General features: G+C 40.2%; 1 protein-coding gene across 1 annotated transcript; it reads right to left on the reverse strand.

The window, feature by feature from the left end:
- Window positions 1–734: 734 nt before the first annotated feature.
- jak2b (Janus kinase 2b) lies at window positions 735–22,931 on the reverse strand. The gene is made up of 24 exons (XM_030416057.1): window positions 22,374–22,931; window positions 20,064–20,294; window positions 19,277–19,400; window positions 19,049–19,166; window positions 14,349–14,494; window positions 13,574–13,865; window positions 13,345–13,464; window positions 12,603–12,760; window positions 11,992–12,103; window positions 10,917–11,103; window positions 9,283–9,407; window positions 9,039–9,173; window positions 8,301–8,388; window positions 6,645–6,772; window positions 6,288–6,426; window positions 5,907–6,058; window positions 5,602–5,752; window positions 5,014–5,150; window positions 4,264–4,453; window positions 3,953–4,077; window positions 3,693–3,865; window positions 3,281–3,398; window positions 2,139–2,252; window positions 735–1,660 (listed from the first exon to the last, which is right to left on the reverse strand). The coding sequence occupies exons 2-24, from the start codon at window positions 20,287–20,289 to the stop codon at window positions 1,553–1,555; spliced, it is 3,366 nt and encodes a 1,121-aa protein (XP_030271917.1). The 5' UTR covers window positions 20,290–20,294; window positions 22,374–22,931; the 3' UTR covers window positions 735–1,552.
- Between the last annotated feature and the right edge of the window lie 3,927 nt (window positions 22,932–26,858).

Genomic DNA, 26,858 nt, shown 5'->3' on the forward strand with positions numbered 1-26,858 from the left:
TGTCTAGACTAACAGCTCAATTTACACACATCTGTTAACAACATGTAAGGAATCAAATGAAGAGACCGATTGACAGTTGCCTGGAGTCTGTTTGCACAGTTTTAAGAAAACCCAACTTACAGGTCAACATTCCTGAAATTAGCAAAGACATCGATATGCCTAAAGACATTTACGCAGCTGTCAAACAGCGGTCATGAATGCTAAGCTGCCTGGTTCAATTTGTGTCATTTTTATGTGCAACTACTCTTTTCGCAGTTTGGACCATAAACAGTACCCACTGTAAACTTTTATCCTGTAAAGATCACCAGCTGTAGTTTACAAAGTTCCCTTTAATCTGGGCTGCTCTACAAATCAACCTGTCATGAGGAGAGAGGCACACCATTTGTCAACATTTTGGGTAATGTGAAATATGTTACATTCAACCTTTCTATATTTTCTACACCCTGTTGGTTTTTTAATCTGCTATCAGCAAAATGAAAGTCCAATATGATGCAGATTTGAATGTGAATGGGAAACTTGAACACATCTTTCTAGTTTTAAACAACATACTGAGAATTCATCTTATCTGAGCCCTTCCCTCTCAAAATTGTGTTTCAGAACTATTTTGTTCTCAAGCTTCTTGACTGGTTTTTGCCTCACAGTATACAATTCACTTTTTTAACTGCACATTTATTTTACAGCACACTGTGGAAACAATGAGTTTCACAGTGAGAGACAAGAATTCACTTAACAGATTTATTGTTGAATTAAACTTCTTTAATTTACACACCACCTCTCACAATGAAAACATAAAACAAGAACGGATTTTAAATCACCTTTGTATGTACTTCATTTACACTGACATTTCGCTGGCAGTTCAAATATAGTATTTTACTATATTTTCATTTTATAAAATTATAAAATTTTTCTGGACATATGTACACAATGATACTGTAGATATATACACACATACATAGAAAGTCAATTTTCTTTAGGTGAGGGGAAAAGGGGATGGCAAGAGCCAGCCCTGCTAGCTGTATGTATGGACACAAACAAACAAACAAACAAATGCACCATCTCTCTCTCTCACACACACACACACACACACACAAACACACACACACACACACACACACACACACACACACACACACACACACACACACACACACACGCATCACTAGCTTTAGGCCTGGTAATAGTCTACTCACAGTCTTTAAAAGCTCTTCTTTTAAAACTTTATCCAGATGTTTGACCCAACACATCTGCTTTTTCAGCAACACCACCTTCAGCAGTTCCTTGAATCCAAGCCTTCATTTCCAGTCTGCTGCTTGCCACTAAGCCGCTCTACTACAGAAATGGGCGTGAAGTGCCTTGCATAAAGGCACCTTGGCAGTAGTTTCTGAGCTGGTCCTGGTTTTTAACCACTGCTCTTCCAGTCACAATCGGCTTTGCCAAACGCTGCCACTCAACAGCAGAAGGTCCTCGTTTTGGCCTTTGTCCGCAAACATGGCGACAGTGTTAAGAGCGACTCGGCTGACGATGAGCACGGCACTTAAGGTGATTTCTCTGTCTAAAACTCCTTACTGTCCCTGAACAGGTCGATGCGCAGAGCGAGCTCCTTGAAAGAAGGACGCAAACAGGGGTCGTTGTCCCAGCACTCCTCCATGATTTCGTGTATCTGAGCGAAAAAGCAGGGAGAAAGAAAGAAAATTATTTGTGGGTGCTCGAGATGAGCAAACTCATTACAAGTCAGTCACATCCTATTCTGACAGCCAATGGGCCATGTTTTTTCTTTTTTGACAGCTTAACCAAACATTTTCTAAGTGTTTAAACCATCTTTTCTTTATGACAGGTAAAGCTTGAGCTTGTAGCTTAAACTGATCAAACTTTTGAGGCAAGCTACGAAGTGTCATCAGACAAAGTGCTGAAATGGCCAACACAATACAAACAAGTTGTCCAACTGCTCAGTCCTGTACCAAAAGGAATAGGATTTATTTCATATGGCAGTCAACTTTTAATGGCCAAATGGTGTGCAGAAAACAATGTTGCTACGAATTTGTATTTCAGCAGGAGTAAGACAATACAAGATAACCATTTTGATACAGAGACATGAAACAAAGATAATGTCAACAAGGCATCTAAAAAAATCTTCTTACCTCCGCGGGACACCCCAGAGGTTGAGGCAGCCTGCTGCCTGACTTGAGGAGCTCGATGAGGTGATAGACAATTAACTGTCCCTGTTTGTCGTTCCCCATCATGGACATAAAAACCTGAGGGGGAGAATGGTAACAGCTAAGACACAGACACACTTCAAAATCGATTTTATTTACAGAAAACAAAAAGAAAATAGATACCAACAATGCCTCCAGATCTATACATGTAGATGTACAGTAATTTTAAGTCAACACCTTAAGCAATGAATCTGTCATGACTGAGGCAAAGCCAAACATATGGCGCAACCTGAGCTGAGAAATTACAGTCAGCAGTACACTTTCACTTTGTCATGTGTAGCATGAGAAAGCTTGTTTAATTATGGTGTAGGTACGTAGAGATTTTTAATTATGCTCAAAGTTTAATTGTGCCTTCTTCTGGCTTAGTAGTCTCTTCATGTGTGTACACTAAGAAAAGGTGACCTTATTTGAACGTACTTATGTACACACCTTGTGGTGCAACAGCTCAGGTATGAGGGTAAAGAAAAGCCTCTTTCCCTGGAGCTGTGACAACAAAACTGTTAGGCTTGTTTGTTCTTCTTGCAGAAAATGAACCAGATGTCAAATCTATAAGTTGTCTGTACAGCATTGACAGGTTTACAGGTCAGGTCCGAGCGCTCAGTTTGTTTACTTTGCAGGTTTCCAACATGTCACTTCAACACACTGCTTCCATATATTTGTTTTTTGGGGGCTTAGTTACCCTAGATTAACTTCTTTGCCTTTAATTCATAGTACAAGTTGAGATGCAAACAGGAAATGTGGGGAAAGAGTGGGGTGACAAAGAACAAAGATGCCTGGGTTGGATTCAAATTAGATGCACTGCATCTGATATCTCGCATCTCGCCTGTAGCAAATTGGTAACGCCAATTTCTTAAATAGAAAAATCAGATCTTTTGAGGTCCGAGTGATGAGAGCACAAACCTCCCGTTAAATTAGTCATTCTGAAGATCTGGTTGATGCAACATTTTGTCAATATTAGTTTTTGCTATTAAAACAATGTTTGCAAAGTAAATGGCTGGGAAATTCTTCTAAAGGTGCACCACAAAGTGCAGCTCAATGCATGTGTGTGAGTGCGTGTTATGACTTACTGCAGGAGGGCTGCTGTTCTTGTCACTGTGTGTGAAGAGCTCATAGAGCACCACTCCAAAGCTCCAGACATCTGACGCCACGGAAAACTTGCTCTCAGTCAGTGACTCGGGGGCATACCTAGAAAAAACAACACACCTTATATTAACTGTCTGACGTTCTTTAAACAACATAACTGAGTCTTACAAATGGACTTCAGCTCTAGGACAGGTGTCATGTTTTCAATTGGGTAAAACCCTGGGGTTAAATATTCATGAATTATATGTTAGCTACGACAGGAATCGTAGCATTAAGCCTCTACGAAAGGCTAAAAACAAGTACGTGCTCAATTGTCTTACATAAAATCAAACTTCTTCACATGACGAGGCTGAAGAGATAAGAATACTAAAAAGGTAAAAATAAGAGAAGCCTGACCAGAAAATGGGACTCTCTCCCGGCTCTTTAACCATGTAGTACTCTTTGTCCTGGGGCAGAACTTTGGTGAGGCCGAAATCTCCAATCTTCACTCTCAGCTCGCTTTCCACAAGTATATTTCGTGTTGCCAGGTCTCTGTGGATATAACGCTTGTTTGACAGATACTCCATACCCTGTTAACACACAGAGGAAAAACAAAAATGTATTACATCTATAACTCTAGTGGTCAGCATCTGACAAAACTGTACTGGGGCAAATACCTTGCAGATCTGAGACGTGTAATGCACAAGCTTCTTGTGGTCGATCCGCTCCTTGTTTTTCATGAGGTAATCTCGCAGACTTCCGAAGGGAAGATATTCCATAATGAGACGGAGATTTCGTCGTCCTGAAAGAAGCCAAAAACTACGTCAGCCACAAAGTTCTAAGTGTACCTCATTTAACCATGAAACTGTTGAATAAACATATTCAGTATTCTGTACGTGTGTGCTATGCTTTTTTGCAAATTTGCTAAGCAGTTTTCAACTCTGGCATATTAGGAGAATTGAAGGTATTAGTTATAAGTCAGCTGTACCTGCACTGTAGCAAACTCCTTTGTACTTGACGATGTTCTCGTGCTGCAGAGACTTCAGGATCTCGATCTCTCGCTCAAAGTCCCGAATGTGCTCTGCAGTGCTATGCTGGAGTTTCTTCACAGCAACTACCTCTCCAGTGTTGTCCTGAAGCGGGTCATATCTACACATCTCCACGCTGCCAAAGTTTCCCTTGAAGAGAAGAACAACTGAAGTGAGCCGTCATTACTTAAATTCCACATTTTACTCTATTTCTTAGAGAAAAAGAGGGGACACAGGGCCAGATCAGACCAGTGTGAACTTCGATGCTAGTCTATCAAAATCAAAAAAACTTTGCACAACTTTTCTCCATCACAACAGCAGAAAACATTTAGTGAATTTAGCATGGTGTAGTGCAATCTGTATTATTTTTGATTGACTTCTGCCACTACACCTGCAGATAACTAGATGAAAAGAAGTGTGCCATGTGGTACAGACAAAGGAAATATTAGCATCTCAGTTACTGGCTAAATATATATAATAATCCATTCATAAGGTATTGATGTAATACCCATTATAACCTGACTTTAGGGTTCAGTCCTTTTCGAGGAAATGCATGCTAAAAATGTCTTAACCCAAGGAATTCAAAGAAAAACCATCTTGCCATGGAAGCACCATACTGGAAAAAGAGCACATTTCAAGCAAGGTAAGCCAAGCTTATTAACATGAGATTGATTTGCACTTAAACTCACAGCTTCTACACAACTACAAACCTTGCCCAGCTGCTGTAAGAATATGAGGTGTCTCTCTTCAAACTGAGCTGGCTCCTGACTCTCAAAACCTCCCGTCGACCAGCCAGGGCCCACTGTCCTGTTTGGCAGGATGTCACTGTCCACGATCAATTCATAGTCTAGGGACACAAAGACAAGAATCATTCAAGAGATAAAACGGCAGCTCAGAAATTGTGCGAATCATCGCCTATTGAAAGATTTAAAGTCACTTTAGACAAGCTAAAGTGGACCTCTTAAGTCTCTCCAGCACTGGTTCCTCTTGTCCAAAAGCTGACTTAATCCTATCTGGGACCAATCTAATCACAGATAGATGAAATGGATATTGATTTTCTCATCTACTCCATTTCTCTACTGATTTCATAGAACAGCTAATGTTGACCTAATGAAGACTAGGAGCCGAGACTCCATTTTCGCTGGCATATTCCTGAAGACACCATGATAAATATGAGTGAGGTCTGGGGATAAGTGTCTTGAGACATTTGAGATTCTACACTGGTGTGACCTAGATTCCCTGTTGGGACACCAGGAGGGGCAGTGTGGCTGAGCAGTTGATCAGAGCTATAGACCGACCTGGTGTGAAGAGGCTGTGGAGGTCCCGGATGACGGCACGAAATGTGGGCCTGAACGTGGGCTCGTAGTCCATGCAGCTGGTGATCAGATTTGCCAGTTCAGTCCATTTTGGTGCAGGAAGCTGGTGGTGGTCCTCGTAGAACAGCATTTTCTGCAAAAACAAATCAAGTCTTAGTATAGTTGATCAGTGACGGATACAAGAAATGCTCATCCATATCGGCTGATGATATAAAGAATCTAAATACATATTAGGAAGTCTGAAATTTAATACAGGATATATTTTAGGTCATAGCACCCAGCCCTACCTTAGTGTTGTCCAGTGTTGCTAATGGTTTCTCCCCACCACTGCAAATCTCCCATAGTGTGGTGCCAAAGCTCCACTTGTCCGCAGCCAGGCTCAGGTTGGCAGGATCCCCGATACACTCAGGGGGCACCCAAGGGATCCTCTCAATCAGGACTGATCAGAAACAAAAACATTTAACCCCACAGAGTTAGTAAATTAACTGTTATTTTTCAATTAAATCAAAGACATTTTCAGGCAACATTTCAGTTTTCTGTAATTAAGCACCACAAGTCTAAAGTAATCCAATGCAATGTGGATTCAAGATCATATTGCTGTTGAAGAGCTGCCCTCTTCTGATTGGACACGTGTATTACACTTCGGCTGAGGATGGACATAAACTCACTTTCTTTGGGCAGGACAGTGATACTGATGCCAGGGTCGCTCAGTTTGATGAAGGGGGGGTTCCCAGCCCTCCGGTCGTCCTCTCTAATCAGAAGAACATTTTTAGCGCAGACATTTCCGTGGACAAGATGTTTTTCTTCCTGTAGATTCAGAAAAGAAGAGATGAATCATTCTCTTACCAACACAAAGAAACCAATCACTCAATCACTTTTCATTATTTCAGTATCAAAGTATGTGTATCAAATTACACTTAATAACTTAGCAGCTATAAAACTTAGTGTGGGATGCAGACAAACTGATATTCATCAATACTTTGAATGACTTGGAATCAAATCTCGTACTAAATGCAGATTCATACCAGGAAGTTCATTGCCCAGGCCAGCTGTTTAGCCACCTCCAGCTTCCACAGGATGTTTATGGAGTTTTTGTTCTTCTTCAAGTAGGTGTCCAGTGAACCAAACTTCACATACTCCTGCACCATGATATCTTAAAGAAAACACAGCTTTATGTTTAGCTGAGGTTGGCCTAAGTAAGCAGATTGTAATGTGCAATGAAGAATGAGAACTTCCCCATCCCTCTTGGTTGCCTGAACAATTCTGTGGACAGTTTTTTAAAGTTGTTTAATGATGATAGACTGTAGATTTATTTGTGAATGACAACATTTTCTACGGCAGTTCAAAGACTTAATGCAAATTCTCGAGTGCCTCGTGTCTGCTCTGCTAATAAAGAGCAACAGTGGCTAACGTTAGTATAGAAATGGAGTCTGCTAAGCCCCTTTAAACATCAGTATGAGCCACTTTACATGCTGTTTTAACCAAAGCCACATGCAAGGAGAAAACAGATATTACAATGCTTAAGAAAAGGATATGACATGCTATATTTGAGTTTTAAAAGGTGTTCTATATATTTTCTTAGTGTACCGACCATTACTCAATTTGCCTCCATTATTTTGGATGAAGGTGATGGTTCTGTTTAGTATATCACCAGTAAAATGTTCTTCTAAATTCTACAGTGATTAAATTGAGATATCTTGATGTCACATCACATTAATGTACCTCAAAGGGTCTAGTACACTGACAGCTATTGAAATCTGTACAAATAATTACCAGAAATTCTACACTACTACAACAAATCTACCGCAAGTTGCTTTGCCAGTAGCCACATTTTGCAGATATTTCTTTCCAAATCATATTGAAATTTATTACTGATCAAGGCCAACACTGATAATAAAGACAGGAACCAATGCAGACATGTGACTGGCTGCCTATAGTAGCATCAGAAGTCCTGTGAGGTGAAGGGAGAATGGTCAGGTTAAAGAGTTTCTGGGGAAGGGTATTGTAATCCTCCTAAGAATAGCCCACCAGGCCTGTGGTTTAATCACTGCACTGAGCCTCAGGCTAATAGAGTCTGGTCAAGATTAAAGACAAGCATGGTAGACTCTTGACATCATTAGACCATAAGCTCATAATGTCCATCAAATGAATGGCAACTGAGGGAGAGGGTTTTCTTTTTCTTCTCGCTGTAAGGTTGAATGAGGACAGACAGTTCGCTAACAAGTTGATACTAGCCGTGTTTCCATAAAGCATTTTATGTGCATTTTGAAGAATATCGCATTACAATTTTTTGGAAATGGAATACTTCTAAAAAAAAAAAAAAAAAGTACATTCGTTTGAGGTGGTTTTTGTCTTTTTTGAGGGGAGAGTTAATATGCAAAATGTTTGACTTTGACTTTGACTTAGTGAACATTCAACTCACATGATGGATCAGCTGTTTCTGCTGACTGCTGCGTGCATTATAGCAGTGATTGAATCTTTTGGCGATTTATCTTGTCACTACTTGAATCTCTTGTTTCTTTTGTCTATTTATCTTGCTATATGTATTTTTTTACATTCTTGTTTATCTCTGATATATATTTGTCAGAAGCTGCTATCTGTGTTTCGTTGTTTCTGAAACAATTCCAATAAACATCTATTCTATTCTAAACATGGCTAGTGTGCCTCTGAGGCTGACTTACTCTCTTCTCCACAGACACACACGCCATAGTTCAGGATCAGGTGCTTATGGGACAACTGGCTCATCATGCTGGCAGCTTCAAAGAATGACTGTAGAGAAGACAGAAAACCCAAATTATTTTTGTGCACATGAATACCAGAATGTACGTATCATCTTAATATTTAATTAAAAAATAAGTCTACAGTTTTTCATGTCCGTCTAAGCACAATAATCAGGCACCCATATTAATACTGATTAAAAGACACAGTCTCCATGCTCTATAAATGTGAGTGATCGGAGACAAAATCAGAACTCTCAAAATCAAGTCTCAGACATAACAAGGGGGTATCTTCCCAAATTACAGTCTTAATGACAAAGAAAATCAGCAAATCCTAAAATGTGAGGATTAGAAACCATTGAAGATTTGACATTTTTCCCCGAAAAATGACTGAAACGATTAACTGATTATCACCAGTAAGATTTCAGCTAATCTTAAGTCAAACGACAAACGAATTAATCGCGAAATCATTTTAGCTCTATGCTAATGTGATCCATAAGAGAGTGCATGATTAAAAAAATAAGATCTAAACAATCATTACAGCAGTTTCCCCCTCTCAAACCTGTTTAAGGATGATGTTTACTTACAATGCAGCAACATTCATATCTTTTCATTGCGTTTTTAACAATAATAAATTTGTGTCTGCTAAATCAATGTGTCCCTGCAAAACAAAACATTCTGCACATCCTTAAAGCCACAGACCTCAGAATAATTCCTGTGGGTCTGGTCCAGGACTTTCATGACTACTTCAGTTTGGTGCACTAGTCCATAGTCTCCCAGCTCCTTGCGAACCCCTTTGAAGATCTTAGTAAATGTCCCTTGACCCAGACTCTCCATCTGAAAGGAAGACCATTATTGTAGTTGTAACTCTAAGCCCATCTAATTTTGTAAATCTTACATGCACGCAAGGAAATATGATAGACATGAACGTGCAAAGTTGACTCACAAATTCCAGATCTTCTTTCCTGATCTTGTGAAACACCATTTGACTGATGTTGTGTCGATGTAGTGATGGAGATAGAGGCACTTCAGAGCCCTTGTTGCTCCTGCACACGAGGAGGCAGGACTTTTCTGTTGGCGGAGAGAAAAGGAAACAATCTTTCAGACAAGAAAAATGTTTATAATCAAATAAGTTGAAAAAACTGACAGAGAAACTTCTGAAATTACAACGTGGGTCAGAGATAGAATATGTGACAAACTTATACTATCTTTATTGTATAATCATGTGGTAATGTATTCACCACATTATCAAAAATGCCAGCTCAGAGCAGTTGTGGTTTAATTATATGGAGCCAGAACAGTCTCATAATGGATAAATGCAAGGAATAAATGCAAGAAAAAGGACTCACAAATGTATTTGGGGAGTTGTATATATATATATATGACTCGATACACAAATGCATTTTCAATGCACACACAAATATGCTTCAATCCATATATAAGTAAAAAAAAAAAAAAAATTCACATATAAAAATAAGATTTGTAAACATATTTGTGATGCGCAATTTTGCAATTTTGCAATTTTCACCAAAAACATATTTGGAAGTTGTTACATTGATATATGAATTGTCAAATGCGCATTTGTCTCAGTGCTTTTAATTTGTAAACCTCCCTGCATTTGTGTGCGGATTTTTGAGACTCATCTAGCGCGACTCTGATTCACAAATGCATTTTTTCTACAAGGGGGTCGTCTGCAGCCAATCAGATGGCTCCCACGAGGGGGTTTTAACTGACGTCATTACAGCGCGCAACGGATCTAGGAGTTTACCCATGGTTCATAGCGGTAGTCGGCTATGCTCTTCCGGGTGAACTGGTTGAACTCGGTGTTTACGCTAGCGTAGCTGTCATGCTCGCTCTAAAAACCGGCTTTTAACACAAAGAAATGGACAAAAATCAAAAGCACAGAAATTTACACACTAGGGAGTCATCCTGGTTGTCAGATTGTACTCCATGCATCAAAATTTAGCCAATCAATACTTTACCTCACTTTAAATTCTTGACCGCAGTAATGACTTTATTTTACCCTTACGTGATAAGAATCACATAAGGGTGCACAAGATACACTTCAACTCCTACAGGGCAGTTGATTCTTTCTTTGGGGACAGATTTTCTTAACAGCAGTCTAAAATGCTGTCTGTGTTTGGCAGATCTTAAAAACTAGCTGCCTACAGCTGGAGGCATCAGGGGAAACCAGCCTGACCAGCTCACTTAATGTACTTGTAAATGGGTAGCATATTCCGATACACACATGTAATTATACACATGTGATTGAGATCTTAAGTGTTTAAACTAATTAACTGAAGTATGTTTATAAATCACTGGATAGAGAGGGATAACAAAAGGGGTGCATCCCTCTTAGCATATGTGACATTTTATACAATTCACAAAGTTATGAAGATTCTCTTCCTCAACTCCTTTCTGCTCAACTCAATCATTTTTGCCACTGTGTGTGCTGTGCATGCAAATAAAAATGACATCCTGTCTATATTAAAAAACATGTAGCCACTTTAATTACACAGTCATTAATCTACCAGTAATCTTTTTCCTACACTTAATAAATCTAGAGTCTGTTAGTTTTACCTTTGGATTTAGGTGGACAGCACTTGCTGAACTGGAAAATGATGCTGTCAGAACGCACAGTTTCCTTTTGGTAGCAGCAGAGTAGTTCCTGCAAGCTGCTGAAGTTTCTTTTGGTTCCACTGAGGTTAAACTCCCCGTTGGCAGACCTGGTTATCTGGCAGTGTTTGTATTCTACAGTATCATAGACCTAGAAGACACAAAAAAAAAATCATATTGAGATTATTTTTGACAGATGACACAATAGCGATATAATTCGGATAAACGAGAATGATCATCTTTGCCTCATGAAGACTTTTTGACATCTGATGATGTGACATTTGTTGGTCTTTGCCGAACGAACATGTTTTCTTACCTTATTATCTGGAGAAAAAGATTTGCAGGCCAGGACATCTCAGCATTACTACAGCACTTGGCCGTATTGCAATTTCGATAATATTTCTATCAATTGTGCAGCCGTAGTAGAAGTTCATATGATTGAACAGTAATAAAACACTGAGTCTGAGTTTGACTGTGACACTAGTCTAGGTGGTTTGCTGAAATGAAAACACTTGGAGGGGGTAATAAAACTAGGATTTGGATTAGGCAGGATTATACAACTATAACCTAATGCAATGCTACATGTTACATGCAACAAGGTATTCTGCATTGCATTTGTGTAGCATCAGTTCAGCCAGGATCAAGTGCTCCCTGTCAAAACCCTTTGTTTTGGCACTAATAAAATGATGAGGATGAGTTTTCGGACAGAGTGCTATTATCAGTCTAAGCTTAGTCTTTTTCCTAACTCTAAGATCAATTATATCCTAATGATTTAACTATAACATTGTCAACATTTAATTTATTTAGCAAGTACTTCTGTTTGTCTCATATATTAAAGATTACATTAAAGAAGTTGAGAAGTTTGATCAGTTTTGTTAAATAAAAAAAAGTGAAAAGTTTTGTTTAAAATTAAATCAAAGTAAGATTCTCAGTCACACATAGCAAAAGCAGTAGAATATTTACTGTATAGCTGTCTGTCCCGTCAATTATCAATAAAAACGTTAAAAGGTGCAAATCACCACAGATGAGTGTTACCTACCTCAACAGGGAAAGTCATAAAATACTTGTTGAAGTCTTTAGGACTGCATCTCAAAATGAACAATCCTTGCTTGTTTCCACTTTTCTGAAGCCGACTGACGGCAAACTCCATTCTGCAACAACAAAGAAAAAAAAAGTACAACACATAGCAAGTTGGGCTAGTAGAGGACATACACACCAACCACCAAAGTAAAGCTTTGGCAGCAATTTCTTAATCTTTTACCTTCCTGTATGAAGCATTATATTTAATTTGTGGCTGTGCTTATCTGCACTTCTTTTGGTGCAGGTTAATCATTCTGTAAAGCGGATATAACTGTTGATTTGCCAGTATTAGAGAATTTTGAAAAATTGGAAGTCGTGTCCACAAATCTAATGAGTCATCTGTAAGTCTGTTGGATAAGTGAGGCCGTGAAGGCACCACAAATGAGTGTAACATGTCATTGCTCTGACATGGTTGATGGCCACATGCTTGCATTCAAATTAATAATAGTAAAAAAAAGACAAGTTTTTTATTCATCGAATATTGTTTTGTTTATTTTTCTTTAATTAAGTGACAGCTTTTACAAATGATGTTGTTAGAAAATAGGTAAAGCTTTGTTATTCTTCACTTACGAGATGGGGCCGTGGCAATGGGAGGCGATGGACTCCACAAGTCTTGGAGGAGCCACTTCTTTACAAAGGTAGTGATGTGCGTCTGTAGTCAGCCGATAGTAACCATCGATGAGGGACACAAAGGACAGGGCTTCAGACAGTCTGGAGAACTCCAGCTCCTGAAATATATAAAAAACACTGTTAGACATGATGTTTAACCTTAACCATTCTCCAACTACCACTGAATGGTGTATTATTTCTTTCTCTATTTAACTTTTAACTTTTAAATCTTACTGAGAAATCTTGCTGACAATAAAGTGGCAACCTCTGGGGCGGAAAAATGAGGCCAACGCAATAAGTAAAGTAAATACCAAAAACTGCAGTTCCTCAAATGCCCACTTGTGGCTGGCTCCAAAAGGGTGTCAATCATTAAAGATCCTTTGTTAGAAATGCCCAACTTTCCAGCCCCATTTCCCCATATGTGACAACTGTATGGGTGAATTTTTATATGTTAGCTTGCTTAAATCATATCAAGACTTAAAGGTTTGACTGACAGCTAGCTGTGAGTAACCAGGCTTCATTCGGCCTGCTTCAGCTCCACCATGCTGCACTTCTTTGCCCATTTTGGCCATGCCCTGAAGGCATCACACTGAGCTTTACAATGGCTCTTCAGAAACCTATGAATGACGTCATGGAGACAGTGTCCATGTTTTATAAGGTCTTTGCTTACAAGTACAGACAGACATCCCTAAAGTGAAATTACCAAATTTTTTCCATCTTGTTTGTTGATGGTGACCACTCGACTCTCTGCAGCACCCTCCTTGCTGGCCTGTTTGATACTGATGTCAGTGACATCAGGGAAGTCACACAAGGTCTGAAGCTCCTGCACACACAGCATAGAAAACAACTCATGTAAACAATTATCGTTCCCGACTCCCAAAGGGAGAAAGGAAGAAACAGAACAAGGCTTACTCAGAGATCATGATACCAACCTGGTCAGAATCTTTCAATTTCTCTCGACACCACTGGATGCCACTGTCTGCTGCCACCAGGATGATGAGCTGTCCACTGGATGGTTCCCTGACCTGGAAGGTCTCTGTGTAGAAGGTCTTTTCCAGGGACTCCATGCTGATGAGGTACTTGAGTTTGAGGTCGCGAGCTGTGGTCCGACACTGGCTGAACTGCTGGATGAAGCGCTTGAAGCGGAAGCGGATTCGCTTGCGTGTCAAGAAGTTGCAGTCTTGGATCTGAGCTCGCATGTCCTTTGGCAAGAACGACTTGTAGCTAGAAGTATGCAAGAGGGAAAAATTTTTTTTTAATCCATTGGTTTCTAAATGTTTTAATCACCCACAGTTCTAATTATTTCTATTGTGTTCTTATGCTGGTAATATAGTGCTTATATTCAATAAGACATGTGCAGAGTACTGCAATTAATGGTTGAATCCTCTGTCAGTTTCTTACTTATTAAGTTGCTTGCTGGTCAGATATTATTTCTAATTTGAGCATAACTTCAAATTAAAATTACTTTGGCTAAAACTATGTTTTTGTACAGCTGCTTTTGGAAATCAAACAAAAAGGTACGTAGAATCATGCAGTAAAATTCCTCAAAGTTGGGACTCAAAATAGCATTCTTGGGGGGGGGGGGGGGGGCAAATCAGGTTTTGCGTGGCACCAAATCCAACATTACATCAACTAGTGCTTATTTGGTGTTCATTTCAGATTATTCCAAAAGAATTAGAGTGAAAGCAGTCTGTTTTTCACCAGTACCTTATAGTGTGGTAAACATCCAGAGGTGACTGCTTTCTCTCCTTGGCTGTTCTTGTCATGTCAAGTACAGCCATGCCCAGGCACTCTTCTTGAGTCTCATGGGAGTTGGGGATCTTCACCAAGCCACTGACAAAATCATTTCTCCACTGCGAACAGAGATAAGATGAGATGAGGAGATCCATTCACACTTTCAGTCCTGTACTTGGGTTGAGTTCTTATCAAAGGAACAGTGTCAGGCTAGGTTTATATGCACTCTGTTTCATTTTGTTTATAATAACATTGCAAGGCTGAATTAAAAGGCTTCTCCCTAGCGGCTTACAAGCTAATGGTGCTGCAGCTTATTTATTGAATAAAATGAATTCCAGTGCTATGCAGATGCATTTATCTACTGATCGTGTTCCAGTTCCTCCTCTGTTTCTATGTACCTGTTGGTATTGAGGACAGACACTCATATACGACTACATCTTTATCTTTATCATGTGCTTCTCATGAGAACAAGAAAAGATAAAGAGCAGCTTGGAGAAAAGAAAAGTACAAAATAACATGCTGTCAGTTACTTGAACAGACTTTTCATGTACGACTAAAGATATAGGATGACAACTAATCACAACTGACCAATGAATAAGCTTCCTGTCAGTTGGTTTGATGTCATGTTAGCAACTTTTTGATTGGATTGTCAGTTTCTGAGCTGGAATGAAAACAGGCCTTGGATTGTGCATAGATTTTGCACCGATATGATTATGCAATAGTACAGTCACAGTGACAGTAGTACAGACAGATGCTTTCTTAAACCAATGTCTTTATTCAAGACTTAACATTTAACAGACTTTTTTTAAATGACATTTAACATTTGAACTTGTTCAGTCAATCTGTAAATAGAGAGCCATTCATTTTACTGTGTTAATTCATATTTGCATGCAAAACAGACGGCACAGCGATCTCAGCTGCCTACAGCTGCTGCTGTTATTGTTTTTAACAAAGACGAAAACAGCGCTTGATTGCTGAAAGGCAAAGCCCGTGTGGCGCTGGCAACGGCCACAAATAAGAGACACCAGCGTTGATAAGGAAGTGATGGGGCACACTCGTAGCCTTGATGTTAAATGTGCCTGACGTTACTTAATTTATTGTGTTATCAAACAGACATGGCCAACGTTTCGACCTGGAGGTCTTCATCAGGGCAAAAGAACAAAGCAAAGTGACGGAGTTTAAATAGATGCAGGTGGCGAGTTGATGCGGTGGTCGTGTCCACACATCCGGGTTGGTTTATGTGACTAAAGGGGACACTTCGGCGCAGGAGGGAGTGGAGCGTGGATGCGATCTCCTTCAACCATGCACGGAAAAAGGGAATGATAGGAAAGGTTTTTCTAATTTATTGAGAAACAATGCCCAGGTCAGCAATGCATGCCAAAAAACATGTTGTTCATTCGTCCCCTCAATAAACCAACCCAGCTGTGGACACACACAATCAAACCAAGCCAAAATGACGACGATAAAATAAAAGTGATTCCGCGTCGTGTCGGGGAGACTAGTGCTTTCTTGGTTCAATCCTTTTAGCATTGTATTTGTATTAAACTGTACCCTTCGGTGCTTTTTTGAAAACTTTTAATAACGTATTCAATCAATCAAAAGTTACTATAGCAAGCGTGTAGTGGGGAGCGTTCTGCATTGTCTCACAAACATGGGGAAATGAACACAGGACAATCCAGTCCACAATTATACAGCAATGGCATGTCATGTGTTGGGCTGTTTTTACTGTTTTGCTGCTCAAACAGTCCGCTGGTTGATCGGCTGACTGGTCAGGTGGTCGGGAGGTTTCGTGGTGTAGAGTGGGGGAGGGACTTCACTGAAATGTGAGCTGAGCCAAAGTCTCTGGCTGAGCTCAGCGCGCCCCACTGGACAAAATAAATCAGTACACCAGCGCGTGCTTTTGTCAGTAATTAGTAATTATTAATTAGTTAAACTTACTAGTTAATTCTTTTAAAAGTAATTGAATTACTTTACCAATTACTGTATATCAAAAGTAATTAGTTACTAGGGAAAGTAACTTTTAAGTTACTTTTATGTCTGCTTTTTAAAAGTAAATATGAACAGTACTGAACAGTCAAACACAATAAACATTGTAATCAACAGGGCAACAGGCCTTCAAATCAAGCAGTACTTAGTCATTTAACACAGCTATTCTTTGATGTGGATAGGTTCTTTACACATGCACATAATTGACAACTCACCTCACATTTTTGTCTTTAATTTTGAGGAGTGAAAAGTAATGTCCATATTTCCAGGAGAGAAAGCTCATCTAGTCGGCCATGATGTGGTGTAATGCTGATTGATTAGAATGGTGTATCATTGCGTCACCATAAGGTCCTGCGACGTTAGATCGGAAGCAGCTAAAGTAGGCCTGTTTGTTGCTTTAATAGTGGCATAGCCCCTTTCAGGAATAGGGCAGTGCGTGACGTGTGAGTACGTAAGGTGTGAGTGGGCGAGCGAGAGAGAGGGAGCGTGCATGCGTGCAGTTGGTGAATAAATGGGAGAGGAAGGAAAGTGAAGCAGGTGACAGTAGTAGATCGAGCTGTTAATGTACAGTATAGGCTGCAGTTTCGCTATGGAATAAAGGCAACTGCTCCTCCAAATACAGCTCCCTGATATCTTTTCCCGACCAGCTTAACACGTGAAAGGGGGTTCACTCCAAAGGTAAACATAAACTTCGGCCCTGGAGGAAATCATCTCCCCTGTGCTTCCCGACCACGGTCCTGGAGCCGAACAGGAATGGTGTAACACTGTGTTCTTGTCTGCAAGCGTTCATTTTTCACAAAAGACTGTAGCATGAGTAACAAACTTTGTTACTCTGTAGTTACTCCCAACACTGCTGATACAGGATTCAATGTATTGCTCCAGTAAAGCAGTTTAACATTTTGCATGGCAGCCTCTACAATCAGTGTATAAATGTTTGAGTGAATGGGTGAATGTGACGGGGGTTATACAGCATGTTGAGTGGTCGGCAGAAATTATTATAGTTTATAGTCCATTTTCCTAAAACGAAAGCTTTTTGTTGCTTTGGTTAGCCTCCAACTGGCGAATACAGAGACACACCTCGCTTTGCAAGTCATAATAGCCTTACTTTATCACAAACACAGAGGCTGAGCTCGAGATTAGACTGTGAGGAATTCATTGTATCCTTCACAAAGAAAAACTAAACATCTGTCTGGACTGAAGGAAGGCATTTGTAATGGCTTACTTGCTGCCAAACACGCAGTGTGCTGCACCCTCAAATGACCCTCGCAGTGGTGCTTCCCTTCGCCCTTATAGGCTTTTCCCAGGCCAACAGCACAGGCATAATTCCACATAATCCTTCAGGTCATACCGAGTTCAGCTCCCGTCATATTACTTGCTCATGTTACCTGGATTCACCCATAATACAAATCTCCTCTGTATTGCAATGTGGTCTATACAAATCATTACTTGACTGAGGGCATTCAGGACTCAGGTGATACGTCTGAGGACGTCTCTATAGGACTTTTCCTCTCCTGTCCGGCACTGTCCTGTCCGTGCACAAAAAATTAAATAAAGCCTGATTACAACTCTGTAGCCTTTGACCAAATACAAAAACAGCCAACAGACAGGCCACAAAATTGAAAAAAATTGAGGGAACTCTGTGGGGAAACTTTCCTCTTGTGACCACTAAGGCACTAAAACCCATTTTTATGCAAGCAAAAATCTGCCAAAAATTAGCAAAATTTGTCATCTGGAGGATTTTAAGCTTTCATCAACTGCAGATTGTTGCTGCATTTTGTCAGTGCACATCCACTGACACAAAGAGTATAGTTGGATCAGGAGAGAGAGCTGTCCCTCTCTCTCTTGGATTGAGTGACGGGTGTCTCACCAAACTCTGATCAAACTGTAAAAACTGGGCCATGCTGATCAAAAATGAAGTTTGATCCTGTGCTTTGTCTATTCTTCGCCTAAAATGCGACAACTTTTCCTTTCTCTGACTGACGAAAGAAAGGAATCTCATGTTTCAATGCCTGTCGGCTGACACAGAAGTTGAGTGTGGCGTAGAAATTTAGCATTGAACAGCCATATCCCATGACTGAAAAAACCTGAAGACTGACATAGCCATATCAAAAATGTGTCAAGTCAAGTCTTAACAGTCTGCAGCAGCTTCTTGCATTGCAGCATTAGTAATCGAGCCTTATTGGCATGCTGCCTGTAACCTTTCAAAAGGGCAGGAACTTCACTACAAACAATTACACATTCGGACAACAGCTCTGCTCTGAGTCTGCAGTGGCCTGTCAAATCCTCACCATACAAAAGCTTTGGTGTGCTCACAAAAGAATGTGAATGAAATTTTTTTGTGTACACTGAGGTGTGGATCTTTGCATGCAAGTAGCAAAATTGCTCCCAAAGACTGAGTTTCCTCTCACTTGAGGGCTATAACTGCACTCACTGAAAGTTTCAGCTCTCTTGGTACCCCTTGCTTGAATGGGCAGCACTGTTGTTTACAGTGTACATTTTCTGAAATCCTGCTGACCAAAGACATCCATTGACAAACAGATCTACAATGCTGAACTGCAAGGTAATGTATGAAACAAAAAATAGAATTTTGGATTGAATATTATCGTTTAACTGACCCTCTTTTAAAAAGGTCTCATTTCGAACCAGTTTATGTGATAAAGAGCTTGGCTAAATACTGAGGTACTCACCTGAGAGAAAAGGTACAACATCACAAAGTCATCAAGGACAGGGCTTTCTGACCCTTTGGCGACCCCATATCGATATGCCCGGGATGCACCACCACTGTACCAGCCAGGGAAGTAGTACCTGTATACATGATGGTGAACAAAATGCAAAAAATCACAAGGGGGATGTTTAAATTTTAATCCGGAACAGATACTCAAAAGGCAATGCAGGAGCAAAACAATGCACGCTACCTTATTCTGAAAAACACATCTTCTGAAGCCAGCTCATCAAGCTGAAAGATGTGGTTGGGTGAAAACCACAAGTGGTCTCGTTCTCGGAAGAGACCAAAAAGGCTGCAGTACAGAGGTGATATACCTAAAGCAGACAAAGAAAGAGACTCCACATTATGGTCTGTGAGGTCAGTTATGTAACAGGTCTTACCCATGAAACAGTACAGGTTAGCTATACTGTCTGTTAAAATCTCGATCCATATCCATCCATATGAATTATTGAACAAAACAAATACACTTGTAGAAACTGTTAACTGAGGGGCAACTCAGAGGACTACATAGCAGAATAGGCTTTAGAATACAGTCTGTTTGTTTTGCCAAAACACAGGTGAACAAAAGGGCAATAAAGATTAACAAAAAGTCAGCTGTGTTTAGTTCATCATCAAACACATAACATGCGATCCCAACAACATGCAGGCTCGTCTAGACCCACCCTCAACCCCCGCATGTCCCTGCTGTGTATTAGTTGCATCATACTTTTATTGGCTCTTAAACTGTACCTCAGCAAAGGACAAAAACACCAAGCAAAGCAATGCCACCGTATTTTATGCTTGTGCTTCAACAGAGTAAACAAAGTTAGACAGACTGTAAACAAAGCACTGAGATGATTGAAAGGGCCAACTCTTTTTCTGCCGTTAGGTTTCACTGTGGCCTCTTGATAACCTTATCTTGGGACCTATGCCCCGAGTTACAGCAAAACACATGAATGGGGGTGCATTATGCTGGTTTTAACAGCTCGAGTACTCACTGCACGCCTTGGCTGCATCTATACAAAGCTCCTCAGCCACATAGTCCCCAGGAGGGTAGCTGAGGAAGTCGGCCGCTCCCTGGCTGCTGTGGTAGAAATGAAGTCTCAGAACAGCAGTGGCCGGCCTTGTGTCTGCAGATTCCCGATGGGCTGTCCCATTCTGGTGCACCGCGGGGCATGTGTCAGTCAGAGTGTTCATGGCTGGCAGGGAGGCCATCGACAACATGCAACCTTCAGTCATTGAGAGGCAAAATGTCAGCAGACAGAACGATTTTCTTCTTTTTTTCAGCAAATTGTAATGAATTAAAAAGCAACATCAGCTAGTGTAAATTGTCTCAGCTGTTGCATAAACTGTTATCAAGATTCAAGTATTGCATAAAGCTGCAGTGCAGAGGAGCCATTGTCTGGAGAGAGGTTATAAAATCTGTAAATCTAATTTAAAAATAGGTCTACTCTCAGTGAGCGTCATAAATTACAGCGAGAGTTGCGCTGTAAAAGGACTACTGAGATTTCAACCCCATTGGAAGATATTTTTAATGCCAGTTCAGCCAGTTACCCAAGTTAAGTATGTATAATTTTCTAATGAATTACTTAAAATCAACAAAAATCTATATACAATTCTTACTGGGAGATGTACACATTTTAAAACTGAGCAGAGGGAAAGCAGAATAATCAAACTCCCTCATTCAAACAGCTGCTATTCAACCCCCCCACCCCGACTCCCCTCGCCTCAAAGACAGTATTATATCACACTGTGGGCGGAAGTGGCTACGTCATTGCGAAGGTCCCGTCCTCGTTTTTATATGTAACCAGTCCACCAGGCATTCTCAGTTAAAACAAAAACAACTCAAGAGCCCGGTGACCGAATTTCCCAACATGTTTTTTTTCTTTTTTTTCTTTCAGCTTTTAACACTGAAATGACTGAAATTAGTTCGGCAGATAAGAGTTATATCATATTAAGGAAGGGATGACATCAATTCAAACAAATTAATTCTCTGTGTTGCATAAGGAAAAAGATATTTATATTCCACTAACATGTTTTATAGCACTGAATCCCTGCAGGGAAAAGTTAGCCTTTTTATCAACAGAAAACATACTTCATAGTTATTCAAAGGTGTGAAACTCACAAAAGGGATTCAAGAAATCTCCCAATACAATAGAAATTAAAATACAACATTGTTCAAGTTCAAATGAGCATGAAGCAGGTCTTCTAAACAACATTAATACATCTTTTCTGTTGATCTGTGTTCATACAAAGGTTAGTGACATCCACCTTCATTCAAAACTATAAAACATCTGAGTGCAAGAAATAGCAAGGGTTTCACTACTGATCATTAATTTGATTTATCCATGGTGTAATATATGTCAAAAATAGTCTCACATGACCTCAACAAACTGTCAGATTGCAAGAAATACAGAGATTCCGTTTTCCGACCAATTGAAAAAAAAAAAAAAAAAAGTTTATGTGTACATTTGAGGAACCGACACTCAGTTCAAAGCTCAGCATTTTCACTTGGCGAGAGACTTCACCAAAATGGTCGGCAGTATTTTTTCTGTCCAACAACTACTGATTTAACCGATGAATGGGTTCAAGACTTAAGTGTATTTTGATCTTTGATCAGAGGAACACTAACCTGAAACATTCAGCATGCAGTTTGATGTAATGACATTTCAAACACAATGTAGTGAAAAAAGAGGGCATGGCACCTATGACATTAGTGCATTTGAGTTATACTCTTTAATTTCTGCAAGGATGCCTGGGAATACAGGGACAGGGCTTCACACGAAGACATTCCCATGAAGCTTCTGAATTTACGAAGCAAAAGATAGTTACACAACTGCGTGTTAAGTCTTCACATAACCCACTTTATTAGCATTATATTTTGAGAATGGACAAAGTCACTAGGCAAAGTCATGACTGAGTAAGAATGTCAGAACGACAGGATATAATGCTTTAGTCTTGGGTCCCTGCTAGATGTTGGGTCAAGTTCAGTGCTTACATAAAAGGTTGTTATGTCAAGTAGCGCATTCCAAAATGACCCAGAAACTGAACATTTCTGGGCAAATATGAGAAACTCAGCTGCAGAACAAATTCATCAAGGCATGGCCTGGCCCTCTTGCGTGCTACCGTTCGCTTTAGCTTCCATAGATTAACTTAAGCGAGTACGAGTTGACGTTAGCTGCCATACATATATAGAGTATGCACATGTATTTTCAGCAACTTAAGGTTGGCAGTGTGGGGTCGTGCACGTTGATAAAAATAAACCAAACAGAGCTGCCAGTGAATTATTACTGAGAGTAAACACTTACTTTGGTGGAGGAGCCAGACGTGCAGCTAGCTAGCTTGCTGCTAGCTTCCTAGGCCAGTGATGCAGCCAGGACGAGCGACAGTTTGACAGCTACGCCCTGCGACACCGCTGCTCCAGTTATTTAAGTTCGGTACTCAGACAACTGCCTGAATAAATGACAATTCACAATATGGTCGAAATCCATTTGGAAATATTCTTATTTCCATGTCGCACTCAGCTGGCTAGCCCGCTACACAAGCTACCTCCATTCAGCCTAGCGTTGCCCATCTCACTCCGGAGGAACTTCAGCCGTCTATCTTGTCAATCTTGTAACTTAAGCTAATGTTAGCTAGTTAAAACCACGCCGTGCTCTGTTATAACATGTCCCGAAAACGCGGGATTCCTCTCATTGTGCCGGAACCTGTGGCAGCAGTTGTACGACGCGAGTTACATTATTGACAACTTGTCAAATGAATAGCTGTAACTCTGACAGGGCAGCTAGCTAGTTCACCAGTAGCAGCTACAGCACCACCGAAGCCCTAAGTCAGTCAACAAACCAGCCTCTCCCACCATGCTAATGCTGCATTCATGGGCTGTCGGAAATGTCAGGATTACGACAAAGACAAAAAATAAAGGCAGCTCAAGTGACCAAATATCAACAGTACAATATCACCGGTATTGACTTTTAAGCTTACATTACCAAGCATCGACACCCTGAATATATATTAGTAAGTTTTAATCCATAAAACAAGGTGAAGATGCCTCTTTAGGCATATTTAATCAAACATACTCACGATTGTCTGTACAATTGTACACATTACTGTATCCAATATTACATTGGTATGCAAAGAGATCCATGCAAAGTTAGAATTGATGTCCTCACAATGTTTTTAAAGCTAGTGGTAAAAACAGTGTCTCAATAGTATAATATTACTGCTAAACATAACAGTCATATTATATGTTACAGAAGGCACTTGTGATTTAGAACTGATCTCTGATCAGTTCAAATCTATACATAAAAACGCATGGAAAAACTTCTCTACATACAATGAATGAATTCAAATGTTATTATACAACTGTCAGTCTGGGTACGTTGAAGTTACGAGGAGCAATTGAAGGCAACATCTTCACACTGAATCGGCCCCTTGTCTTGTCAATCAACCAACCAGCAACCTAACCAACACCCACCCACCAAAACTACTATTAACCACTAGTGGCACAGATTGCAGCACGGTGGGGAGCAGACAGGACGTGGTATGGTTAACACCTTAGAATGAAAGGCAATGCAGAACAATAACTTTGAAACAACTTATGTAAGAGAAGCTGATAAATTTGGTAAATTTGTTAGAGGGGTATGATTCAACTATATAATATTATCAATGGGCTGCAACTGTTATATGACATATAATACGAATATATAATTTGTCACCTTATGTATTATTAACAATCATGATAGGTTATAATTTAAAATTCTTTCATAATTTTTTTACTCAGTTTAAACTTCTTAGCATGAATCAAAACAAACCAGGAGCCGTGAGTCGACATCACAGTTGGGACGGGTATGGAGGCTAAACCAAACCTCAACATGTACCTGCAGAACTGGTGCTGTCACAATGTGATTTCAATTAAAGCAATGAAAACACTGCGTAGAAATGTGAAACAATGGTTTAAAAAAAAGGGGAACAAGTGGGTATGGTCGGCATTGTGGTTAGAGAAAAAAAAATGTGTGAGACTTTAAAGAGGAAGTATGCTGAGTCATGTGGCATCTTCATAGTGCTTTTTCCAGGCATTGCTGTTACCTCTCCCCCGCTGAAGAGGCCAGCCCATCAGATCCCACTGGTTGTTGACCTGCTGGTCTCATTCATCTCTACATGAAACACCTGCAGGGACTAATAAGAGGCAGATCCATTAGGGAATCCAAGCATCCTCTGAACCCCCGAAGTCTGTGAGGGTGTGTTGACTTATATTCACTCTCTTCAACATGGTCTGTAATCAGTTGGACCTTTGAGGCTGCCTTTAACTAATTTAGCCACTGTTGTGTTTCCTGCAGCACTGGCAGTGTGACCGACTCTGTATTTTGTCTAACTGGAGTAAGTGTGAATCTATTAATAATGCGTACACCTGAACTTCAGATTGTCAAACTCATTTCAAAACCTTGGGAATTACAGTAATATGCTAATAATAAGCTAATATTCAACATGAGGCCTCACCTAACTGCTTGTACAAAACAGCAGTTTTCAGCCAGGGGTCTGGGACACTTATAAGGGATTGCAAGAGAGATCAGAAGTAGTCAAAACACATTTAATTTTCAGGACCTCACCCAGTTTTGCCATTTTTTACTAGTGGAGGTAAAAAAGAAATACAGAAGTGAAAACCTTGAGCTGTATCTGTAGGGCTTTATCTTTTTTGGGACCGTGAATGCCTGAAGACAATTTCATACCAATCCATCCAATAAGACGTCAGCAGCGATGACACCGACTGCTTTCCACCTTGTAAGTTTGTGTGTGTGTGTGTGTGTGTGTGTCATCCTGGCAAAATGTGGCCCTGAAGACATCTTTTGTAGCAGAATTTACCACAAAGCTTTTTCAGTACTTGCCAGGTGATTAATACTGTAATGTCTGTCTGACGTGGACTGATCTTGTCAGCCCGATAGCATCACAACCATGACAGATGTTGTCACGAAACTTCACAAGCATGTAGTTAGGATTACAACGGAGGCCTAGTTCAAAGCCAGGTATGGTCTGACCAATGACTGCGGAGTACAACTATGATAATACAGGAATGACTATTGTGTCCCATTGCAAGATGGTCTTAAATGTTGATATATTTTAGCCTGTGGGCCGAGCAACACTGCAGCATGATCTGCTATGGCTGTGTTGGTTTTGTTCCTGAACATCACAATGAATGTAGCTGACCATGCAAGTTTTTGTTATGGAATAGCTGTGCAACTCAGGAAAAGACCAGAAAAACATGCATAAGGAAGAAGTTGTGCTATCCAACATGGTTAATGTTGTGAAAGGGTCTAATTTAACCCAAACCATCTTTTCCTGAACCTAACCATGTTTTATTATTTATTTATTTTTTTTTGCCAAAACCGAACCAAACTGCGACAGAAAAAAGAAACAAATTGGGAAATATTTTGTGGACTAACTAATATTTTGTGTAACAACAACAACTTGCACCAGATGTGGACTTTTTCAAAAGTTGAAATGATGTTCCAGGAACAACACCAACATGAGTTGCAAAGCTACGACATCACAGCAATGTGATTGGTCAAATTCAATATCATAAGAGTAACACTAACATAGTGATATTTAGCTAGTTAGCTAGATAGATGCATCAAAAGCTGCTGCGAGGTAGACATTTGTATCCCTTGGCAAAACCCATGGGCAAGCACCTGATTCACACACAACGCACACTTTGACAAATAAAGGTATCAAGAGAGTCCTGGGGCATTCAGGTGACACTTATCTTCATGGCTGCACATACACAGACGCTGTGAAAATATCTTATGGATGTCCTCAGGTGATAGCATGCATGCATACCCCCACACACACTCACACACACATACAGGAGCAGCAGTCTGTTCTGCTCCAGCACTTATCCCTCCAGTGGATCTAAAGCAGCATCACAGCCGGGTTGCCCACGGCAGAGGGAGGAGGCTGAGGGAGAAAAAACAAGGCGAAGAGAGCAGGAGGCACGGGAGGGAGGAAACGAAAGTGAGTCAGGGAGATAGAGGAAGAAGAAGTGGAGGAACCGAGAGAGAGAGAAGAGAAGAGAAAACAAGGGCGGGTGTGTGGAAGAAAGGGAAGTTTGGAAAGAGAGAGAGGCAGAAAAAGGACACCAGTAAAAGCTCTGATGTTGTTATCTTTAAGAAAGACATCACATGACATGGCTTGGTTTCTTCAGCTGCATATTTCCTCCCATAGTCGAAGCCCAATTTATCTGTGACTTTTGAGGAATAATGATCATCCATTTTTTGGCCCGAGAGTTCAATGAGAAAATGTATAGTCTGGAACTGGAGCCGTGAAGCGTTTAGTTTAGCATATCATAAAGACCGGAGGCAGGAACGGCATTTTCCCTTAGCCATTAATAAAGTTCCATCTTATCATATCTTATCTTCACCACTCCCTAAAATCCCTGCAAAATGTCACAACCTTGTCGTAAACATTGCGCTAGTTGAACAATCATCAAATCAATAGCTAGACATTTTTGATAAATATGCTTATTTGCTTTCTTGCCAACAATTAAATGATGAAATACCACGGTCAGGTCTGAAGGATTAATGGGCTACATAGCTACAGCTAACAGCCGGTTAATTTAGCCCTAGCATAAACACTGGGAAATGTTGGCACGACTCCGTCTAAAGGTATCAAAATACACCACCTTTGCGTCCACAGCTCTAAATAACATGTTATATCTGCTTTATTTAGTCTGTACATAAACCAAATTGTAAAAATTACAAGGTTTGGTTTCATCTCCTCATCAGCCTTTATGCTAGGCTAAG

The sequence above is a fragment of the Sparus aurata genome, chromosome 5, assembly GCF_900880675.1.
Source record: "Sparus aurata chromosome 5, fSpaAur1.1, whole genome shotgun sequence".
In the NCBI taxonomy this organism is placed as follows: domain Eukaryota; kingdom Metazoa; phylum Chordata; class Actinopteri; order Spariformes; family Sparidae; genus Sparus; species Sparus aurata.

Coding starts and splice junctions, on each gene's coding strand:
- jak2b (XM_030416057.1), bottom strand. CDS start 20,289: ATGTTGTCGATGGCCTCCCTGCCAGCCATGAACACTCTGACTGACACA. Junction 12,761..13,344: donor AACAAGATGGAAAAAATTTG/GTAATTTCACTT, acceptor TATATATTTCAG/GAGCTGGAGTTCTCCAGACT. Junction 4,454..5,013: donor TCTTACAGCAGCTGGGCAAG/GTTTGTAGTTGT, acceptor CTTCTCTTCAAG/GGAAACTTTGGCAGCGTGGA.